The 23,495-nt window shown below is 41.0% G+C and overlaps 1 protein-coding gene across 3 annotated transcripts in view; it reads right to left on the bottom strand.

The window, feature by feature from the left end:
- Positions 1-23,295, bottom strand: part of ide (insulin-degrading enzyme) — a 28,981-nt gene extending 5,686 nt beyond the window's left edge. Inside the window, exons 1-19 of one of the 3 annotated variants that reach the window (XM_084076930.1) lie at positions 23,151-23,295; positions 19,486-19,670; positions 18,863-19,070; positions 16,515-16,684; positions 14,277-14,399; positions 13,867-13,979; positions 13,352-13,514; positions 12,648-12,740; positions 12,454-12,545; positions 11,761-11,841; positions 11,042-11,145; positions 8,708-8,810; positions 8,220-8,342; positions 6,508-6,590; positions 5,706-5,850; positions 2,001-2,111; positions 1,477-1,597; positions 425-516; positions 1-112 (exon numbers count right to left, since the gene is read on the bottom strand). In XM_084076930.1, coding sequence (XP_083933056.1) covers positions 1-112; positions 425-516; positions 1,477-1,597; positions 2,001-2,111; positions 5,706-5,850; positions 6,508-6,590; positions 8,220-8,342; positions 8,708-8,810; positions 11,042-11,145; positions 11,761-11,841; positions 12,454-12,545; positions 12,648-12,740; positions 13,352-13,514; positions 13,867-13,979; positions 14,277-14,399; positions 16,515-16,684; positions 18,863-19,070; positions 19,486-19,670; positions 23,151-23,248 — 2,320 coding nt within the window. In that variant the 5' untranslated portion in view covers positions 23,249-23,295. Of the gene's footprint in view, positions 113-424; positions 517-1,476; positions 1,598-2,000; positions 2,112-4,749; positions 4,895-5,705; positions 5,851-6,507; positions 6,591-8,219; positions 8,343-8,707; positions 8,811-11,041; positions 11,146-11,760; positions 11,842-12,453; positions 12,546-12,647; positions 12,741-13,351; positions 13,515-13,866; positions 13,980-14,276; positions 14,400-16,514; positions 16,685-18,862; positions 19,071-19,485; positions 19,671-23,135 lie in introns of all 3 variants that reach the window. The other 2 variants (XM_084076931.1, XM_084076932.1) reach the window with 2 other exon arrangements.
- Positions 23,296-23,495: the final 200 nt, after the last annotated feature.

Below are 23,495 nucleotides of genomic sequence, written 5' to 3'. Positions count from 1 at the left end.
CGTCTGGAACCTGCACCTCCCTGTAGCGAATCAGCTGGCTGGGGAGGAGGGGTTTGGTGTGAGCATGCTCAATAAGAGTGTCCTCCAACATTTGCATCATGCCAAGAGCAGACTAGAGAGGACAGAACGAAAAGGAGAAAAACATTAAACACTATCGTGTATCTATATGGAAGGCATAATACTTCTATCACATAACTTGTGTTGTGACAAACCTTCTACACTATTCTATGTGGATTGAACTTTCTATTACTTACTTACCCTCTTCGTCCCGGTTGGGACATAAGGCCGCAACCATACACTGCCAGTGAACCCTGTCTCGTGCTTTGGCCTGTGCTTCGTCCCAGGAAAGACCCATCTCTCCCATGAACTTTCTATTACATAGACAAAATGCCCCACCGAGTAGTATATATAAAATCAAACAAACCTCCTTGGTGATGTTGCCATGGAGAAGGGCTTCAATATGTAACCGTGACAACAGCTGAGGTATGAAGGCCTTGAGACGTGGTAGGGTGACATCTGGAATACAAATCACAGACAACAGCAATCAATCACAGGGCCATTCCCCGGCCTGCAAATCAGGAGAAAAGGCACACATTTTTGCGTGCGTGTGTGTTTTGTGTGCACTGCCATCAATGCTGTGCCAGCCTGGTTAAACACATTAGGGATGTGATAATAAGATAATAAGCGATTTTCAACTCCATACTAAAACATTTTTTGTATTCAATTTTTCAAAAACTATACTGGTTTCCAAAATATGCAACACAAAAAGATTTCAGACAGAACAAACTCCATGACTAAGTATTGGGAGGTTTATGTACAGAGGTATGCAGTCGTGGAGGATGCAGGATTTCAGCATATGATTAAAGTGAGCCGCGCTGTCCCCCCTCACAAACAACAAAGAGTTTTAACTAGGAAGAGACATCGCCAGGAAATGTCAAGTAAACACGTTTACTTTAAATAAAGCCTATTTAAACATTATGGTTTTGACGTAGATTCTGAACATGATGGCGGTAGTTAATTGCAAGAAAGAAAACATTTAATCGACGTGGCTCTGATTTGTCGACTTATAAAGTCACCATCACATCCCTAATACACACACTTACAAATGCAGTCACATATACAGGCATATACCAACTACAACTCGGCCATTCTTCATTTATCTTTGTTATCGAGATAATATACCCAATTTAAAAGCTTAGATAGTAAGGTAACCCAAGTGCTAAGCCAAGCACTGTGGAGTTTGAATACAAAAGATGGTTACATTTTATGACTTTCATGCAGGGCCCTAATGTATTAAAACACAATTAAAATCGGTCATTATTTGTCTTGTCTGCGGTCTCCCTCATTTTAATAAAAATGTTTGAGATTTGAATCCTGTAGTGTACACCCAGTTTAATAAGCACAAGGGAAGGCAGAAGTCAGACAGAAAAGGGAAGGGTAGAGAGAGCAAGATGGAGAGAGGTGTGTTTGTCTCACCATCCAGAGCGTCTCTGAGCTCGTCTTTGGTCCAGGCAACCTCAGTCATTAGCAGGCGGAGGTAGTACATGGCATGCTGATGAGGCTGCTCTGCCCTGAAGTTATTCAGAGAGCGCATGTACTGGTGAAGAGAAGTCAAAGTCAGTTCACTGTTACTCATAATCAGGTAATAATCATACACCCCATCTCTGTACCCACAGCCTCTGTAGGCCGATGCTATGACCCAGGCCCTCCTTCTGTGTTCTCCTATGCTGCCTGCCTCTCCGCTTTCAGTTCGCCACCAGATCACCATTAGCAAGAAATCCTAAGCCCCCAAAAAATATTTCAGTATATCAGAAGAACTACCGTCTCAATGTTAACAGAAAGAGACACTGCTGTCTCTTTGAAGTTCTGCAATGGAACGAGAAATAAAGTAAAACGTTCTATCTGGAGGTTTAAATGGCAGGCTAGTGCCTGTCATATCAAATTATGTCATCGATGGACTTGTCACACAGTGAGATGCCATAAACGGTGTAAGCCATTACCGCTTCCTTGATGATGTCAAATCGTTTCTCGTCTATCTCAAAAGTGGCCATCTTCTCAATTATCTTCTTCAGAAGGATGTCTTGCTTATCGTTGTAGCCCTTCACGGACAGCTGTGGCACACAGAAGATGATAAGGCAAGTGAGTGTCATTACATGAAAACGTCTATTCATTGGATTCCAATTCAATGCAGGTTTTGCTGACGGTGGTTCATAATATGGACGTGAACATCATTCTATAGCTTAGGATGTACTCCTCAAAAGAACACATTGAAATGTGAAATAACAATGGGTCTGCAATTACTGAAAATGTGTTAATTAGGACTTAACTCACACCCCTCCAAAAAAAAAGAGCAGATTTTATTCTTTTATTTTATTATTTTTTGACAAACCTACCAAAACAGTGTTTGTATTTTTTAGACTTTCTGGAGGTCTTCTACATTACTTTCCTGCATTAATACAGGATAATATTAACAGTATACAAGATACAGTTTCCTTTTGTATTCATCATGCAGTGAACAGAGGCCGTAGTAACACATCTACCACCACAAGAGATAAAGTTCAAATCAAAATGTCAATTAGCCTAAAATAGCTTAAACGCCACATAACAAAAAGGCAAAAGGTATACAATGAAGCGTTTCAAATTAGTGAACAGAGGGAGATCAAACCACTATGTGCTTACTAAGATACACCTATGACTGACTGCTCTGGCAGACAGCCAGTCTAAATGCTAATTCCTGTTACAGAGGTCACAGAATTCTATGCCATTGTAAACACCCATGCTTCTAACTGTGTATTAAGAGCAGGGTTTCATTCTAATTTCAGCCTGTTGTTAAAGGATCTACACCATGAATTAAAAAAATATATTTAATATCATAGTGTTTATGTCCCTCAAAAGTTTTTCAAAAGGTTTGAGCCTAAATCAAGCCTCAGATATACTCATTCCAACTAACTTCTCTCTGGCTTATAAAGCACTTTCACCTGCAATACCACATTGTCCTGATTTGCACGTGGCGTTATTGAGCCAGTTTGTATGCGTGTTATCTCCTGGTTCTGAGTGGAAAAAGTAAAAAAAAAAAAAAAATCTTTTCCTCTAAATTGGAACTGAAAAACGGGAGGGATTGTACCGATAGTGACGTCACTTCGGGGCCAAATCAGTTTGGCCTGTTTTAAGACCAATTTACATAAAACCCCAGATATGCTGTGAAAGCCTGAGTGCTCAAACTGGGGTATTTTTGGGATGGGTAGGGGAGGCCAAAAACACACAAAAAACAAGGAAAAGTTAAAATTCATGGTGTAGTCCCTTTAAGGCCAACAAACCAAATCATGTGACAGTCTGCATTGGTAGATTATTAACCTGGAAAAGAACCCTCAAATTAGCACCTGCTGTAATACAAACATGGAAAAGAACACTCAAATTAGCACCTGCTGTAATACAAACACAAGTCTAACCCCTGGATTCCACCGGGTGTGGGTCTATGATGTCGTGTCTGCAGCGTATTTTTATGTAAGTTACTTCTTTAAAAATAGAAATGCACGGTCAAGGTTATATGACTCATCTTTGCAACATCAACCAAATCGTATAGCTGTTCATGATTCAGCAAATCCGCTGGCTACGCTGTCAGAAAGACGCAACCCCCCCCCCCCCCCCCCTTTCTCTCAGACTCTGAGGTGTCACACATTAGCGGTGATCTGTTGCTAACATCATTAACCTTGACGGGCATCCAGCCAGCCACCGCCAGTGCTGCTGACTCAAGTCAACCCCAACACCAGCCCTTCAAACAAGCACATGGTTCCAAGTGTGTGCAAACCTGCCAATGTCTGGGAAAATAGATGACTACAGCCATAAAATTGTCCTTAGTAATGACACAAAGCATACAGGAGGCTACAGAATACAGGGTCTTGTGAGAATGGGTGCAGAAAGAATTTGTGTTAAGTTAGAAGGCAGGTAAGAGGGAACACCGCATTACCACAGCAAACCACAGTTAGACAGAGACGTGTCAGTTAGAAGAGGCACATTGCTTTTGAATTCTACTATTTTGGGATTTCTATGTTTTAAATGCCCATTATGTTTACAGTAGAACTAGTTGTCTTGGGGTATCTAGTTGCTCAGCCTGTTAGTGCACAGACAATGTATATGCTACTTGAACCAGAGTCTGAATCAGACTCCCATCTTGCCTCTCATGTCTTCCTCTCTCTGCCCTTGGTTTCCTGTCTATCTGAATTCTGAAATAAAGCATATAACGCATAAATCTAAATAAAGAATAGTTGCCTTGCTTTATTGTGTTAACGACATCATATCCATTTTATTTTACAATTAATACAATCAGATTAATTTGACATGAAGCAGACTGTCAGGGCCACCCGGAATCGAACCAGGGGCCCCCTACCAGGAATGTGCCCTAACCACTTCAACTCCTCTTCCGACCTCTGGACACACTATCTGAATGCATTAGACATGACAAGCAGCTGGTATAGACAGAGGATACAAAGACAAGTTGACACTTAGGTGACCTACCCCTCCTTCTGAGTGGAACAAATCACGGCAAGACAAACATACGTACATCACACAAAACGCATACAAAAAAACATGTCAGCAAGTAGCCCAGTGGTAGAGCGTAGCAGTAGAAAGGAGCAGAAAAGAAGCAAAACCCAAGCTCGCCCTGCACACTCTTAAAGCCTCAAACAGGGTTCCCCTTCCTGGGTCCACCAGTGGCCTTGCAGGCCGTGGAAGGGAGACGACGTTACTTACGAGGATGGCATTCATCCCTGAGGCTACCCCATAGACCAGCCCAGCCAGGCGGGCTGCATATGTATACTCTTTTAAATCATCCTTCAACAACCTGAGAAACAGGTAGGTCATGTTGCAGTGCAGGGGATCTGCGTATAGGTAGCGACTAATGGAGGAGGAGAAACAAAACAATATGGGAAAAATATATATAAGAAACATTTGTTGGGGAAGGAGAGATGCAAATCAAACCCAAAATAAAAGAAGTGTCAGACAAAGAAAGAAAAGATAAGAAGAATGATTATGAGTATGTATATGCAGCCTGGGGACCAGCTCTCTGTCCAGGACACTGACAGAGAAGGGTTTTAATATTACTGCTGGTCAAAGCACTGCTGGTCTTTGGACTTGCAGTGATGTGTCCGCTTCCTCTGCATCCACCTTCAGTTTAGAAATTCAACTAAGTCTGCTTTGATGCCTATCTAGACTAAAAAGGACAGGTGGGACCCTCGTTCTTTACCACCAACCCCACTGAGTGGTCGGCTGGGTTTGCAAGGAGGCGGCTGAGGGAGGAGGGAAGATGAAAGAAAGATGAAGAGGCAAAGGATACCGACACAGAACAGAGGCTGGATTGAGACCAGACCTGGGTCGAATAGCACTTGCAGATTATTCTTAGTTTGTTTTATTCTGCCCAGAGTACTGGATGGTTAGGGTTGCCACGTCAGCAGAATGGCGTCACGTGAAGTAGTTGATCACTGAACAGTAAACTGACTTCTAAAATCTGTATTTGTTGCTGTATAGTTTTTGGCTTGGCAAACCCTACCCCTCTGGCACAGAAATAAGGCAAAAACAATCTATGACTTGAGTATTTGCAAATCCTACTCAGCCCAGGTCTGGCTTGGGATGCGGCGGCCCACGCTGGGATGACCGAGGGAAGGTGATGTAAGGCTGAGGGCGATCGAGAGGGGTGTCTGAATACTTACATACATCCCATAGATGGTATTTTGGAGGTCATAGTTCAAGCCAGCTAGCTCGGCTGCATATGCATACTCGTTGAGGGAGTCCTTGAGGAGCTCCAGGTATAAATATGCCATGTTACAATGCAAGGGGTCCACATACGCAAACGGGCTGTAGAGGAAATGGCAGTGGTGAATCACACAGAGCAAACACCACACAGGTAGAAACAGGTACCCCAAACCAAGACATGGGAATTCATCAAAAGGGCTTAATCTCCTTTAGACGTTTAGCTGTTTAGTGAATGTCAAATATATAGGAAGGGTTCCATTCCAAAGGTTGTACATAAAGGTTCCATTTAAAAATCAGTCAGACGATATTCTAAATGGACCCTTGATGGCAACAGTTCCCTGTAATGTGCTCTATATTAATAAATGCAGTATACATATATATTCAAAAAAGTGTTTTATAATGAGTTATTTGTGGTGGATATTTCATTTTGGAATGAAACTTCATATAGTATATATTAGTGATTGTTATTCCCCACTGTCCCCTCAAAATGTGCAAAGACATGTGTTTGCATCCTTTGTCAACATGCACTGTGAACTTAAGCCGTCTACAGCCTATATATATGCAACAAAAACCTATATATTTATTGCATACAGCAAGCAGTGGGGTTTTGATTTAGATTCCAATAAAAGAGTGGGAAAGATTTGTAGCATAAAGCAGTAAGAAGCCAATTGAATTATTAATGGCCAAAGAGCAATGCATCACATCACATCATACCTGTTGCATTAGCATGCCCAACAAGAGACATAGTTAGTTACGCACCTGAAGAACTCGAAGTTCAAACAAGCCTTGGGCAAGAAGAACTTGTCATCCTGCTTGAACCACACCTTGCTCATAGCGGTATCCTGAAAGGGAGAAAATTAACTTCTCAAAACACACATACACTTCTTATTTGCGTTCAAAAGTCTATTATGTAGATTCAGCAAAGTCAGCAAAGAAGTACATCACAACAATCTGCCCAAAAGCCTTGTGTGCTTGCTCTAATAAATTTGATTTAATTATGTTAAACAGAACATGTAACTAACTGCCTTTGTACTAAGCAGGGTGTATAACACTAAAGAAAAAAGTACCAAGGCTTTTCTCCATAGTCAGTCCTTGAGAGAGCAGAACATGTAAGCCGCAGTTAATAACTTACCTCCTCTGATCTCAGTGATGGCAGAGCCAATGCTAAATTCATGTCTCAATCCTGACACTGCCTTATCATCATATGAAAGAGGAAGAACAGAGACTCTCCGACCATAAACAGAAGAAGAGATCATATCACTCCTTCATTGGCCTCTTTGCACTGGCTCCCGGTTAAATACAGAATCGAGTTTAAAGTTCTCCTCCTCACATACAAGGCTCTCAATGGACAGGCACCATTATATCTCAAAGAACTCATCGAGCCCTATAAACCAACCAGAACACCACTGCGCCCACAGTATGAAAAAATGCTTACGGCTCCAGGAAACCCCAAAAAAGTTAGAACAGGAGGCAGAGCATTTAAGTTTCAGGCACCTCAGCTGTGGAACCTTCTCCCAGTCTCAGTCCGCAAAGCAGACACACTCTGTATATTTAAGACTAGACTAAAAACCTTTCTCTATGATAAAGCCTATAGCCGAAGTGTATAGACTCAGTCACCCTATAGTTATCCTTCCCCCCCCCCCCCCCCCCCTCTTCTCGTCCTCTCTCTTCTCATTCTCCCTTTGGTTGTGTGGGTTTGTGTCCCAATGGTACAATCGTAATTAACCCTGTACGGATTCACGCTTTAGTAAGGCCTGCCACTAATTCTACAACCGGGGACCCGCTCCCCGGAGTTTCTTTTATTTCCCACGTCGCAGGTCCATGGACTGTCACTACGGACCCCCAGCTGCGGCTCAAGACTGTGACTGCGGACCGGGCCTCTCCATGGAGCACGACCGTGGATTTCGACTACACTGCACTATATATTATCTTAACATTCTTATATTATATACTGCATACACATTACTGCTGTACTATATCATATATATCTTACACTATTATATGTGCTCTCTCTCTCTCTCTCTCTCTCTCTCTCTCTCTCTCTCTCTCTCTCTCTCTCTCTCTCTCTCTCTCTCTCTCTCTCTCTCTCTCTCTCTCTCTCTCTCTCTCTCTCTCTCTCTCTCTCTCTCTCTCTCTCTCTCTCTCTCTCTCTCTCTCTCTCTCTCTCTCTCTCTCTCTCTCTCTCTCTCTCTCTCTCTCTCACACACACACACACGGTCGAGGCAGAAGGCCGCCACCCTAGAGCCTAGGGTCTGCCTGACGTTTCTTCCAGTTAAGAGGGAGTTTTTCGTTGCCACTGTCGCAAAAATTGCTTGTTCAGGGTGGGATTGTCGGGTCTCTTCTCTACATGTAAAGTGTCTTGAGACAACTTGTTGTGATTTGACACTTTAATAAAATTGAATTGAATTGATAATAAGCAGACAAGCTTCATGACTGTCTGCTGGCGTGAAGTAACGAGCAGAATCACTTGCCTTGATTAAAGTGGGGAAGGCTGGAGAGTCTTTCTCCAGAGGGTAGATCTCAAATTTACTAGGGATGAACTCGTTCTTCATAGGTAACTTGAACTTGCCGTTGATGTCGGCATTTCCCCATTTCTGTGAACACACACACACACACACACACACACAAAGTGTTTTGCTAAATCCAAGAAGCAAAGCAATATTTATTCAAGTCTGAACAAGAAACAAAACTTATGTGAACAAGTGCAAAGAACTGAGAAAGAAATGGAAAAGCTGAAAGACCGAGGTCCCCAAGGGCGCCATCCTTTACCCCTCTGAACCAAATGTCTTTGCCAAAAATAGACGAACTTGTAGATCTGCTATTTTAGCAGCATGTTCACCTTTAATGACATGCCTAGAATAAGGACACCACGTTTCAAGTGTTTAATCATATTACAGATTGCTTGCACACAGCGCCAGCATCCTCCCATGGGAGCATCCCTATGAGTGCAGTGACTCACCTGGAGCACGTCTTCAGAGATGGCCTCCTGTTTGTACTGTGTGCCATACCACTCTTCTGTTCTGTCTGTCTGCCCTTCAAACGACTTGGACACCACCGCGACTCTGAAGGGGGAAGAGGAGAGAACGTAACGAGGTCATGTTACAGTATATGTATTTAATTTGTATTTAACCCCTACCACTAAAAGCTTGTTAATGTATTTATTTTTTGTTTAATGTTTTTAAACCCCTACCAGTAAAAGCTTCTCAAATGTACGCACTATATTATACTGGGCTCCAGTGTTCCAAACATAACAAACCTTGACATTAGATCCAAGCACTTCAAATCGTTTCTCTTAAGTTTCCTATTAATAGGGTGACTGTGGTAGTAGCTAATGTATCTGTGTTTCGCCAACCTATTATTGACCATCTATGTTTAGAAGATGTGGCATTGCTGGTCCCATCTCAATTGACAGCCAGCACTGGCAAAGCATGTTAAACTGTGAAATCGGTATTGATCAATCGCAAAGTAGCGCAGAGAATAGAGAGCTCTCTTGCAAACATCCAGCCAATGACTATTAGTAGGGTCAATGTAAAATCTGATCGATGATTTTTATTAGCAGCCACAAGTGTGATTATTATTTTCAGTCACTTCAATGAGGAAAAGGGGGTCACAGTAAATTTGCACATAAGTGAAATGTGGCCTCTGCATTTAACCCATCCTAACTATAGCAGTGAGCACTATTAATACAGCGGGAAGCAGTTAGGGGCTAAGTGTCTTGCTCAGGTACATTTCAACACACAGACTGGGGGCTGGGGGGCGAACCGGAGACTTTCTGATTCCCAGACAGACCCTCTACCCATTATGGGCCGTTCCGCCACAACCGTATCCAGAAAGTTGAGTCAACTGGGAAAAGCAAACAGACCTAAGTGCATATAAACCTATGCTATCAGATGACAGTCTCATTTGGCATAATACTTCAATGTTTTTCTGTGCATCGACAAACATAACACATCAGTTTAAGACAACATCACTAACAGTCAAGGTGAAATCCTATTAGGATGCCTGCGATTTCCGTCCACTGAGAGCAAAACTGGATAAGGTATCCACCTGGTATCTATCACACAAAGTAACCAACATGCTTTTGAAGTTGGAGAGAAAATTTAATCTGTTGCGTTGCCTCACATTTACTTTCAAGGCAGATATTTTAAAAGCTAAATCTGATCTAAAGATCAAAGCAGGGCAACACTTTGTAAGAAGAAGGAAGTTATTTTGTTATCTCAAGACCGTAAAACGGGAATTGTGCGAGCAAAATGGCTGACAGTTCACTTCAGGGCTACTTAGTAAGTGATTCTTTGATATTCTGGCCAATTACACTGTATATGACTGGACCAAGTTCAATACAACTCAGCTTTTGTGAGAGGTACTGTACCTTTCTCCTTGCTGAAATGTGGCCTTTATGTTGCAAAGTACTGAATGCAGAGATGGGGTAGAATATAAACCCTGGAATTAAGACAGAACCCAAGAAAGTAAATACTCTAAGATCCAAACCAAGGCAAACCAAACAAGGGCAAACTTCGATGACATTTTACATAATAGTCTTATGCCGTATAGGAAATCCAATGCAGGGAAGTGCAATGGCTTGAGACAAGCTTTCATATACAACCAGTCTCCTCCTATAGATGAGACTAGATCAAGTAATGTACGACAATGTGTTCAATAATTGACCATTTTGGAACCCTGAACTTTGAACACCAAATTGCATCATAATTACGAAATACTGAGTTAGAGATGTAATATATAAAGTTTCATGACATTGTCCACAATATCTCAATGCACTGTATCATAATTACACAGTGACTCGCATCCTACTATCCTACTATAATTCTAGTAACCTCTGTAGTGGTGCGTGAGTGAAGCTACCCGGTTCTCCTCAGTGGCTGGACCAATTGCTCTGATTTTGCACACAGCCATTGACCATTACCATCTGAACTTAACTGTGAAGCCCGTTTTTCAATTTCATCAAATCTCAGCTTCTTATTAGCGTTTATGTGTCAAACAATGTCGCCTCCCGGGTTGCCAGATCATGTGCGCATATCCCCCCACGGATGCGCTGCGCCGACCGGGTATGGTCTAGTACATATAACAGAGATACTAATTACAATATTTTCACAATCGCGAAAACAATAATCACCAGCAACTCTATGTTGTTCTTAACCTTTCTTGAGGTTAGCCATGCCTGCCTTGAGATGAATTAAAAAAAGAAAAATTAACTGTGATGCCAACAGTGCTCGAAAGAGACTGCAAACATTGCCCATGCGTCTCTGCTAGAGGGGGGTGATGTACTAGAACTGACCTGACATGCTCTGGTCTCAGTTTATCCAGCACCATCTGTATCAGATCTGGTCTGAAGTCCTCCAGAAGGTACTCCGCTGCCAGGATCTCCTCCAGCGGGTAGTACTGAAACAGAAATCAAATGACCTTTAAAGTGGTTGGGAGTACTGACAACTTAACTTTGGGAAATCTCTTCTGTTTAATCGGGAAGTTCACCTGTCAGGTTGTTGTCACTCTCTACTTCTCATGTAAAGCAACATTACAAGCGCAGTCACTTTAGTTTAGGTAAATATGTTTCAACACTGGCAAGGTAAGTGGTAGTTAACCTGCATGCATACCATCAAAACATGAGCAGAATACCAAAAAGGTATGCTGTACACCTCTCTTTAGTTTATTAGTGTGCAGATCTCCCATCAATTACTACTTCACATTATTTTAGTGTGCGAAACAGTATGCCAAAATTTGCTACGGAAACACATTTGAACATTTCAGCTGTGTGCGCACAGAAATATACGTCCTATTATTAGCAGAGCAGGAGGTATTCCCGTCTATGACAGCCATGTCATACATAGTAATCACACAGTCACAGTGTAGTAATACTGTGACAGTACAAGGACTCCATCTTCTCTATAAGTCATGGATGTAGGCAGAAGCACCAGCCTGATGACATCACTCGCAGGCATAATGAGCTGCAGTGTGTTGCCCTGGAGACAAACTCTGCAGATGAAAGAGAGGACCTACGTGCGTTAAGCCAGCCACTTTGGAAGTGTAGCCGCGGGGTCGCTCTTTGTCCTTGAACCTGAAGGCCACGTTGTTTAAATCCTGCAGGAAGAGAGAGAGCACACGTTGAACTCTAGTGAAAAAGAAACGGCAGAATTTTGCCTAAACTAAATGCCCAACAAAAAACTAAAAAGGGACTTCCAGTTACTTCAAGCTTTTCTACATCCTGCTTTCATGCTTAAAACAGCTCATCCAAAAGTACAGGAGATGCTAAAACAAATTAATACCAAATGAATGCTGATGGACTGTGGCAGTTGTGGTAGAGTTCGCAAGGAGCCTGGCAGGGATCCAGACATGCTAATTCAGAGGTCATTTTCTATTAAAATAAATCATCTCTGGCAGAGAGAGTGTGAAACTGAAAAGAACATTTTAGAATCCATCAGCCACTGTGGCCAGTGATTTCTGCCATAATACTGTCTCTCATAGCCAGAAATAAGAGCTGAATTTGTCCTTGTTTATCTCATTTAAGTCACAGCTTCGGACCAGTTAGCACACAGACCATATGCCCCTTGTGAGCACGAGGATATGGATTTGAACCCGACCCCCATCTTGTCTCGCATGTCTTTCTGCCCTTGGTTTCCTGTCTCAATACACCAACCTATCCAAATAAAGCAATTTAAAAAAAATCTAAGCTTCAATGTCTGCATGGATCACCTTGCACTCCTGAAAGACCCACTCCTGAGGTCCCTCTGTGCGCAGTTTCTGGATGTACTGGAACATGTGGAAGATGATGTCCTCTACATGCACTGCAAAGGACAAGTACAAATGACAACCCAACGCACACAATTTAACTCCAAAGAGTGTACCATGTGTTAAATTAACAGTTTTTACTATTTGACAGTACTTACAGAGCCCCTCCTCAGTCAAATCCACATTGATGATGAAGAACATGAATCCTCTCGCTCCTTCTTTTTGTCCTCCAACCAGTGTGTTCACCCAGCCTGAGTTGCATGAAAAAGACTATTAAGACACTATTAAGCGTGAAATTAGAAGCAAATTAAAAGATTAATTTGCAATGAGCATTTACCATAATTTTGTACTTTTCCGCCTTATTTGACAGATTTAATAGTCTGAGTATGGATTAATCGGTTAATTAAAAAAGTAATAGAAAGATGTATTGATTAGGAAAATAATTGGTAGTTGCAGCTCTACACAATTTTAGGAAGAATATTTTTCTTGACAAGCACTGCATAAGCACGAATCCTGGAACACTGCTTGAAGCTAAACAGTCTCCTTGGCTCCGAGAACCTACTGTACTTGCCCAACACACATTAAGTAATATAAGGATTATTTTTCGAAGGACATAATATAACTGCACAGTGCAAGTTCTTTAACGTCAGTTCATAGATACACCAATAGTGTTGAAAATTATGTGATAAGAGATTGCATTCAAAACGAGAACCGTCAACTGAGCAAACTCATTAGGCTCCTTTTTAACAAGTACCGATACTATAAGGTATTCATATTGAAAAACCACATATCTAACTTAATTATTTGCCAAACAAATATTACTACATGTCTTTTGTTAGCATCATGCAGCATCATGCCCAACCTTTGGATTTGAGCTCAGACAACAGACTTCCTGGACCCTCGTGACCGATCAGATGTCCTAGATAGTGTCCTGGGTTAGATTTGTAGTACTTCTGCAGGTCTGGGATGGGGAAAGTCACATACAGGTTCCTGATGTCTTTGATAGGCACCACTTTGTAGAATTGCTGTAGTGGAGGGGGGAAAAAATCTAGTTAAAAACTGAATCAATGGTTCCGTTTCACAATTTAGGCTAGTACTAGTAACTAGGCTAATAATAGTAATTGGCCTTATTGTTAGTACAGTAAATGACCATTGATTTATTGTTCACATAGCTGGCTGTTTTTTATTAAATTTCAACTAGAAGAGGATTCTGCAGGCAATACAGAAATAGCTCTCACTCTCTCGCTCACACACACTCCCACCCACTTTGAGTGGCCAGAGTGGCCAGAGCAGTAGAACACACTTAATTTTCCTCCGTTTTGTGCATCCCTAGTAAAATGTGAGACATATGGGACGATATGTCTGCAACTCACTCACCCTGAGATGTTCCTCCTGGAAGGGATGCTCAGGAAATTCTGGGATAGGCACATTCTTGTTCTCCACCTCTCCAAACAGACTGACCACCATGGAGGTCAACTCGTCAAGTGACTCTGAACATGAGGGCAGATGAAGACAGATGAGGGCATTTCATTGGACATTAAAACCACTTAAAGCATATTCTTCGTTGACCGGTGTTCCGGGGTCAATACCAGGTCTGCTCCTTTTTTCCCTCTACATCAAATCTCTTTGCTAGAAATACATGCACATCTACAAGCTCACACATTGTGACGCGTTGTGAGCTTGTAGATCTGCTATTTTTGCTGAATGTTTGCCCCAGTATAGGGACGCTAGTGTTAATGAGGTTTACTTATTGTAAACTCACTATGTAATAGTGGATGTGATCTCACCTCTTCCTATCACACAGAGTCCCATTAGGTTGGAAGAGTAGAATGTGGAGTGAAATTTCAGGAGCTCCTGGCGGATGTCAATTCCTTCTTTAACAGGTCTTGTTTCAAGGGTCAATTTGTTACCTAAAAAAAAAAAAACAGTCAAGACTATAGAATTACAAAAACATATATTTTGTCTTCATAATTAAGGAGAAAACCATGTGCTGGTCAGGGTTTCCACTAGGCAATTTCAGGCATCCTTTTGGTTGAATTGATCACCAGGGAGGGCCCTGCAGATAATCATGAAATGTGTAAATTGTGTTATGTCTCCCTCAACATAACTAGATATCCAAGCCTGACATTAATGTCAGATAATTGGAGCCAAAAGGATTAATTAAAACATTTGTTGATATGTTACTTTCAAGAGATACTTTTTTTTTACTGTACTTTTGATATGTTAATGTGTATTGACATCTTTGACAGGTCTTTTTCACAATTTTCTAAATCGCATGACTCCATGACTGTAGAGACTGGAAAAACAAATTAGCAATGATGCAGATTAACAATCACAATGACAGTCAACCACTTAAACCCCATAGTGTAGAGCCCTATGGGACTCCGCTCAACCAAGTAGTGCATCTTCCATTTTCACTCTACACTAAACATATTCGCAGAAAATAGCAGATCTGGTATTCTGGTTTTCCCCAGAATACAGATTCGGGGGTTTAAGTGGTTAAAGAACAAGTGCTATAGGGAGTCAACAACAGCCTCTCTGACAGTAAACATCTGTGGCTATGGATTAAGATCAGGCTGACCTTTAGAATGACATAGCAGCACAAACGGGAGTTATACATGATGTGTAATAGTCAGTTGTGTACAGTACTGTATGTGAAAAATGTTACAGCAAACTGGTCCAGTCAGTCAAGTTGCATTAAACAATTCTTACTAGATGGAAAATGAGCTACGTCTGTCTTTTTCAGAACAAATCTGGAAGAACAGTATCATAATTCTGCTGAATAGCATAATTTATATAGCTAAATTAAATTGTGTATTTAATCATTTAAATAGAACATAGAACTTGCACACATGTCATGTTGAGTCGACCAGAGTATTAAACTGCCTTATTTCCTCTAAAATGCATTCTTTCCAAATGGAGCTACTGATGTTAATCAACATAATACAGTATATCTGGGAACTTACTTAAGTCCCGTTTTATTTGTTTTTTACAATACATATCCCCCCAAAAATAAATTGCAATGCAATTGTTTTGCAATTAACACCCCTAATTTATAATTGTCAAGCATGGGGGGGTCACCTCTCTGATCAGAGTTGGATCTCCACAGTAAAGCAAACTCACTAGCATGCACTTGCTGCATGTCTGCCCTGTTTACAAGCTCTATTCCACTTACAACAGCCTACCTACGTCATCTAGTCCTTCCTTCATGGCAGAAAAGATATCTAGCCAATTGTTAATGACACCTTCAAAAGGCCACTACCATAAAAGTACATCTACGCCACCTAGAGACAATTAGAACAAGCATTTCTATGAGAATTTTGTGTTGCGTATCGTACTTGTATCATGTCCCTTTGACATAGCATCTGCTTCAGGCCTGATCCAGTTCTATTCTTAGATGGATTAAAGCCTGTATAACTCAACACTGCCACCAGCTGGCTATTATGGGCTTAGAGCCTTTCTAAATCCACAGCAATCATCACACACACTAGTGGAAGGTAAGCTCCCTACACATAATGGACTGGTTTCCCATGTAACATTTTGTGTTGCCAATGAAATCGTCATTAATGATCAGTGTTGAAAGATGTTATTGGAATGTCAACCAACTAGGGAAAATATGCCATTTTGATTGGCAGATGTGTAATGCAGGAGCACAGTAATTCTCTATGAGACTACAAACGAGAACAGAATTCCTTCATAGCTAATAAATATCCAATTGTACACCATACTGTACAATGTACTTCTAATTAATGGAAGCAGTCTGGTCGTAATTAGCAACACCTGGGTGACAGACACGTTACTGATGCTTCATTGAATGAAAAAAGTTTATCCTTGTAATACTTAATCTGTTCACAAATGAGCCACAAGTCTGATTTGTACTTCGTTGCAAGCCCAGAGAAAATAGCTGATCTACAAGCATTTTGAACTTGTACTAGATATGCTAGTTTTATTATTTCTGACAGTTTTGAAAATCTTCACCTATAACATTCCCAAAATGAGGTCGCCAGGGTAAATGTGTTCAATACCTGTTCCAAATTTACTGAAGGGGTGGTCGGGATTGCCAGTGGCCTTCTCCAACTGGAACAGCCTCCAGGCATCATTCATAAGGTTCTTCTCATGCTCCGAGTCCACAGCATTCACCTCACGGTCCTTACAGCTCTCATCAAACAGCGGGCACAAGAAGAACTGGGCAAACCTACAGAGGCACAGAACATAAAAACTGCTACAGACTGGATTCATTTCAGGGTTTTCCTCAACTCCAAGACGTTTTCTTTAGAAATAAAGTATTTGGGCTGGTTATTAGTTTGCACAAAGAGCTAATAGACCTGGCACAAAGAGATGCAAAACCATTTGCATGTTTTAGTGTGATCAACTGCCATGCAAATAAATTGGCTAGACAGACAAAGTTGTAGTTACATCAATCTGACATCTGATCTGACCAAACATAGCCCTCTATCCTTTCAGCTAGTCGTTTAAGCCAACCGCATGTTCATGTTTGCTTATGCTTGTTAAGTATAAATAAAAGGCTTGATAGAAAAATGAAAATGTATAATTAGCACTCTGAACATTCATTAATCAAAGAGCTATGTCATTCACATAATTATAACATGACTATGCTTACAAGTAGCTTTGGAAACGGCTATGACAGAGACGTTCCCCTCACAACATAATTGTGTTCATTCGCGTTTTTCAAAAGGGAGAAAACTAAGTCATCAATATTTTAACAGTCTTCTGCACTGTCCTTTCCTCCCCTACAGTCCAGATGGTCCTCACAATTCGATGGCACAGGGGAACAATTAACCTATGACACAAACAGGTGCTGGCTGGACAATCATTCATTAATAAGTAGGTAAGCCTATCCCATCAACAGTTGAAATTCTTCCACCCTAATGCCATGTTCTCTCAAGCAGCGGAGTTGACACATGAGAAGAAAGCTTGTGACACTGTAGACTCCGGTCTCACCCTATGCCTATGGTTTCAGGGAATGTTGCGAATTACAATGCTGATTACTCTGTAAAATGCTGTACAGGTCCATTTGTTACAATTGTACAAGAGTAACAAATCGATCAATGAAAACCGAAGACTTTATTGTGTACTCTCGCCAGCCCAACAAGGCTAGCAGTAGTAATTGGAGCCAGATGCAGCTGTTGGACAAACATGCATTTGCATATTGATAAGTAAACAACTCAGATGAACATATGACATTGATCTTGTTTCTTAACTAGACCAAAGGTATATTGAAAAGGAAAAACAACATCACTACAGAATAACCATATCAGTATCACCATAAAAATGTATATTATAGCCTTAACCACTTAAACCATACATGGGCAACTGGCGGCCCGGGGGCCACATGCGGCCCCCTCCTTCACTTAATGCGGTCCACAGGTTAATATCGGAATACTGATATATTATTATTATTATATATTTAATTACTTCAGTCTATATTAGTAGCTTAATGACTAGTATTCAAATATTGTCTATTCTATTGTCTTTTTTATGTCCAATGTATTAGTATTTAGTTCATAAAGTTAACATAAGTATAACTAAATGCATTTGAAATTAAATACAAATGTTACTTTTCAGGATTACAATTCAAAAATAGGCTCTATTCGTTTCATGGTGATTTCCAGAGGTCGAAAGTTTTAAGCTTTGACTGTGCATGCATTATGTCTATGAAATTTCACACAGAATAAAGAAATTAACAGGCGAGAGGTTAGAGAAGAATGTTATTGCAATTGGGTGCCACCAACTACTGTAGCTTAAACCCTATTCACACGGCACTTGTATTATGTCTGGACCTAGTGTAACTGATGAACTACCCTTTGACCTATGCATTTTTTGTGATATGGGATTATGTATGCAAGTCTGAAATGTGCTTTCATTTACCAGTGTCCCGTTGCATGAAGCAACTTCGATTACACTTTTCCTTCGAAATTTCTTGTTTTACATCAATACAAATTAAATCTCAAATATATAATTGCAACATAAGTAACTGCAGAAAATATAACCTTAAGTAGAAAAACTAAGGAGTTCTCTGCTTTGTCAGAGCAGGGTAATATGTTGGGCCATAAGAGCAAGAAGACCAGAGGAAGATTCGCACTATGGTCTCTGCTATTATTGTAGCGCGTGCCCCAGCCATTTGTACACTCAGAAGAACCATGTAAAAGGTGTGTCACGAAGTGATGCATACTACATACATATTACACAAGATGGGCACACCCAAAATGACAAACAAAACCTGACACACGCTGTCTGAACATGACCAAACCTGCTAAAAAAAGGACATACCGAGAAGTCATAATATGATCTGGCTAATTCCTTTCTGTGAAAGGCAATGTCAATCCATCCAATAAACGAATTAGGACGTTACCTATCCAGGGCTCCCTGCAGGTGCTCATGGGACACATCAAAGTAGTAGTTGGTGTGTTCTCCGCTGGTGAAGGCATTGGAACTGCCTGCATGCTCGCTAAGGAACTGGCTGTATTCATTTTCCTTGGGGTACTTCTCGGTGCCAAGGAACAGCATGTGCTCACAAAAGTGGGCCAGGCCTGAGATGTTCGCTGGGTCCGACAATGAACCTGTGATAGAGCCACAGAAATCCAGTCAATCATTGATCATATTTTATGGATTATAAGCCTTTTACATTAGATGCAAAGTTTTATGCACTAACTGGTCTTACTAAAATAAAACTTCATTAGACCAAAGCACCTTGAAATTTTATTCTAATTTTTATATTCTATATTTGATTTGTTTTTGAAAAATCTTGAAAGAACTACTGGTTTAGAAGGCATTTGTAGAATCGGCCTCAGGTCTTTGATTGATTGATTGATTGAATACTTTATTAGTCCGAAATGTAAACAGCACTAGGTACAGTCAGACATTAAGGCTAAAAGGATCACAAAAAGGTCCTGGGAACTTGTTTCCATTGTGGTCTTAATGGATTAAGGATTTTAATATGCACACATCCAAGTGAAAGAGGTGAGATGGCATTACCTATCTGTACATCCAGTGCTGCTGATGATTTATCTGTGGTTGGGTCACTGATCAGCACAGCCTTTAATCCATTGGTGAACTCCAGGCCTCTGTACACACGCTTGTCCTCAGGAGAGCGAATGATGTCACTCACCACCCTATTTACAGCCGGGTCGGTCATTCTGAGGGGCAAGGACGACAGTAGCCTGCAGAGCAAAGGCACATTAATATCAACTCAAACCTACAGTAAAGAGACCACCTGTTGCAGTGTGCTTAGCCAATATTGTCTCTCCAGGCCTGTTCACAATATGTTTAGATTAGTCTTTCTATAGTCTGGGAGGGTTAGCGTCGGAGCTTGGACAGCAGGGGCGCAGCCACTGCGTTGTGATTCAAATCAACAGCCAATGAAGAAAAGGGGGCTGGATCCACATGCAGTGGGTGTTGCATCTAAATAGGATCGACGGGAAGCAATTTCCCCTTGAGAAATTTCGGCCGCCATTGTTGTGTACTGCTGTTTGCCTCTCGTCGGACTTTTTAGACGAGTTGCACAGCTCTCAGACCGGTAAGAGGCGTGTCCGCTCAGATTCAGAGCGTAAGGTACATCCGGCCCACAAATACCAGGGCTCTGGCCCAGAAGTTCCTCGCCAGAGCTGGCGATAACTTCTGGGAACTCAGATTAGTCTTTCTAAGACTATGAACAATACATTATTTGCACCGAGGGAACACCTAAAAGTGACATCACTATTCAGTTGGGTGTAGCATTCGTTAAGGACAAAAGTTATAGGCGTTTTGTTTTTTCTATGAATATTAATAGACAGTCACTGACACATACAGATACATACACCAATACCAACTTTAGGCCCCAACTCATGGTAGAGCCCTCAATGAGAGAAGGTAACAGACTGTCCTTCAGGGGCAGAGTAGAACAGGACATTCAGCCCAACTCTGGACAAAGGCCAGACACCTAACATGGCAACAAATGACTATTAGATCAATTCATTGCCATTAGGCTAATTTGCATGTCATTGCAATTTGCTGTCTGTTCCAGCTCTACCTTTGCAGCAGCTCTGAATACTGTCTGCTTACAAATATATCTAACCAACTAAAATTCATGTTTCCTAATATTATTATGGCTAGTCGGCTACACAAGTCAGACTAGTAATGTTCACATACACAACGCTCACAAGATAATTCATCAGCTTCAATTTTATAGTGTTGCAGTTGCAATATTGCAACAGCTCATCGTTTTGTTTCATCACATCCAATTTTACTTTATCCTGTACGAGTTCTCTCTCTCTCCTGACAGGATCAAATTGGTATCCCTAACAGAAAATTCAGGTTACTTAAGATCTGGAAGGACGGGGACTCGGGGAGAACCTTGTTACTGAATCAACACTCTACTGCAATTGCTACCAGAATATAGAGCTAGATTTGACAACATACATATAATAACATACTTTGGAATGGGAATGCACAGGGATTCTTTTTAATACACGCTTCACATTCCATCAAAATCAAAAGCACTCGATAACCTTTCTCCGCTCAGTAGCTCATTTTCCTCAATTAGGCCAAATGGCACTCAGCTACCAGTGCATGACCTGAGCAACACATAATATACATACAATATACATAATATTACAATTTAAATGTATTTATTGCATTTGTATGTGACATTATATAGTAGTACAGCCTATTTTCAACATTTCAGTTAACAGCAGGTTTGAAACCAACCACCTAATCTTTACCCAGCTTTTAAAAGTGGTAAATAAAGTATACACAGAATTTCTATTCCCATTAAATCAGATACAGGTTAACACTGTATTAGTAACTTTGGTGAGTAAAACGTTGTTAAAAACAGCCAATAGTTATGGCTTATGGAACAAAACCACACACATGACACTCGCATATAAAGGACCTTCTCGTCTGTGCCAAAGGGACAGGGGGGCCTTCAGCAACCAGTCAGTCAGTATAAGAGTCAAGACCTCTGAACCAGTTAGATAATGACATGATGAGCTAGGGTTTAAAGCCTGACACATACATGGCTTTAAAGTAGTAGTCATGCCATGTGTCCTCAACAACCACTGACTCCAGGAAGGTCCAGTGGTCTTGGCCCACTGATGTCCCCTTTTGTGTTTTTTCCCCCTGTAAAGTCGCTTCTAAATATTGGTAGTTGCGGGTTGCAGTTTTTTTTGGGCTTATTTCTAAAGTGTAGTTGCTTATTTGGGTTTGCTTCACAATTTTTTTGTATTATTTTAACCAGTGGTTCTCAAATATTTTCATGTCATGGACCCCCAAATAAATATGTATTTGTCCCTAACCCCACCTGAACATGTTTTGTGCCAAGGAGCCCCGTACCAGATTAGTGTTAGAATGTTTTTTTTAAATATTCCAAATATTCCACTTATTTCAAGATTTTTTGAAAATAGCCGATCTTCAAGCTCTTCCAGAACTTCCAGATCTGCTATTTTCAATGTATATAGGTTTAAAGTGCTCATAATGGCCTAGTTCCCTAGTTTCTTCTTTTGGTCTTGTTTTCCTAGAACCGGTTGCTTATTTCTCTCACAAAATGTGAACACGGTCTTGGCCACCCAGTCAGGACAGCAAAACCAAGTAGTTGGCCTTTCTTGTACAGAGTCAATTCTTAACACTTTTGGGACCCTGAATAGAAAATCCCATGAGGCCAACATATTCTGACTGACAGGGGCCCCTTACTGCACTGGCTCGGCTCCACTTGGCCATTTAGCCGGTTCATAAAATAAAACGTGCCTCTGTATGTATGTGGGGCCTTTTTGGTTCAGCTTCTGAGATTAAAAAGGTCAGGCTCACAAACACTGAGTCTCATTTGGCTCAATTTTCTAGAGCAGTGGTTCCCAAACTTTTTAGCTCAAGACCCAAAAGAGATATTAGACGTTTGTCCAGTACCCAAACTAGTGAAAATAGCAGATCTACAAGTTCACGTAGATCGTCTATTTTCACTACTTATTAAACATTTGTTTAATTATTTATCGAATTTCTTTGATATTAAAATATATATATATACAAAATGATTCATGACATTTTGAGAAATCATTGATTTTTTTAAATTCATGCAAATTTTTTTTTTGGATATTTACTCGTGACCCATAACAATTGGTCCTTGACCCAGTGTTTGAGAACCATGTATTGTAGAGGGCCCACACGCACCTGACTCTTGGGCCCCTGCGGTCCCGGCTCTGCATAAACACACCCCTTAACTATTACAACAACAAACTACGCCATCCACTTGGGTTTCGACAGCTCTTCATTACCCAACCGTTACTGTATCGTAACGTCCAAGACTGACTAACGTTGTTACCCTGTGTAAAAAAATAAAAAGGTAAAAAATAAAGAAGAAAAAAACCCAGAAAGAAGCAGTAGCTAACTAGCTTGACAAATTGAGAAAAGGACCAAAACACGTCCCGATAGTCCTAATCTAGTTGTTCCGTGGAGTTCAGTTCCGTGCAGCATTTATAGTGTGAACACATCATAAATGATAGATTAATATGTCTCAAAGCTAGTTTTGGTTCCAGCTAGCCGGCTAGCCTAGCATGTAGCCGGTATCCGGTCCTAACTAGATGAATAGCAACGGGCCGAGACAATACAATGGCCCACAATGAGCTTAAATTAGTACAATAAAAAGTTGTGGTATTTACCTGTCGAGGACCTACCTAAATTGTTGTTTAAAGTACAAACTATTCCCTGATGATGCCTTCTTGAGATGCGTGGTAAACAACGGAGCTGTTCTGCTAATAATGCACTGCAGCATAACTTCATGAACAACAAATCCTCCTCGGCTTCAGCAGACCGCCATGTTTAAACAGACCGATGCAGTTGAGCCCAGAACAAGGGTTGCCAGGTTTTGAGAGAGAAACAAGCCCAAACGAAGCGAGCCCTTCGCCTTTTAAAGGAGCGGTTCACCCCCCAAAATATTATTTTCTATCAATTACACACCCCGTGAAGCCTTGAATGCATGGAGGAGACTCAGTAGGAGACTGGAGACTCTTCGAGACTCT

The sequence above is a fragment of the Gymnoscopelus microlampas genome (genome assembly GCF_963454915.1).
Source record: "Gymnoscopelus microlampas genome assembly, chromosome: 13".
NCBI lineage: Eukaryota > Metazoa > Chordata > Actinopteri > Myctophiformes > Myctophidae > Gymnoscopelus > Gymnoscopelus microlampas.
Note: the sequence above shows the minus strand (reverse complement) of the source record. Positions and strands in the feature narration are given on the sequence as shown.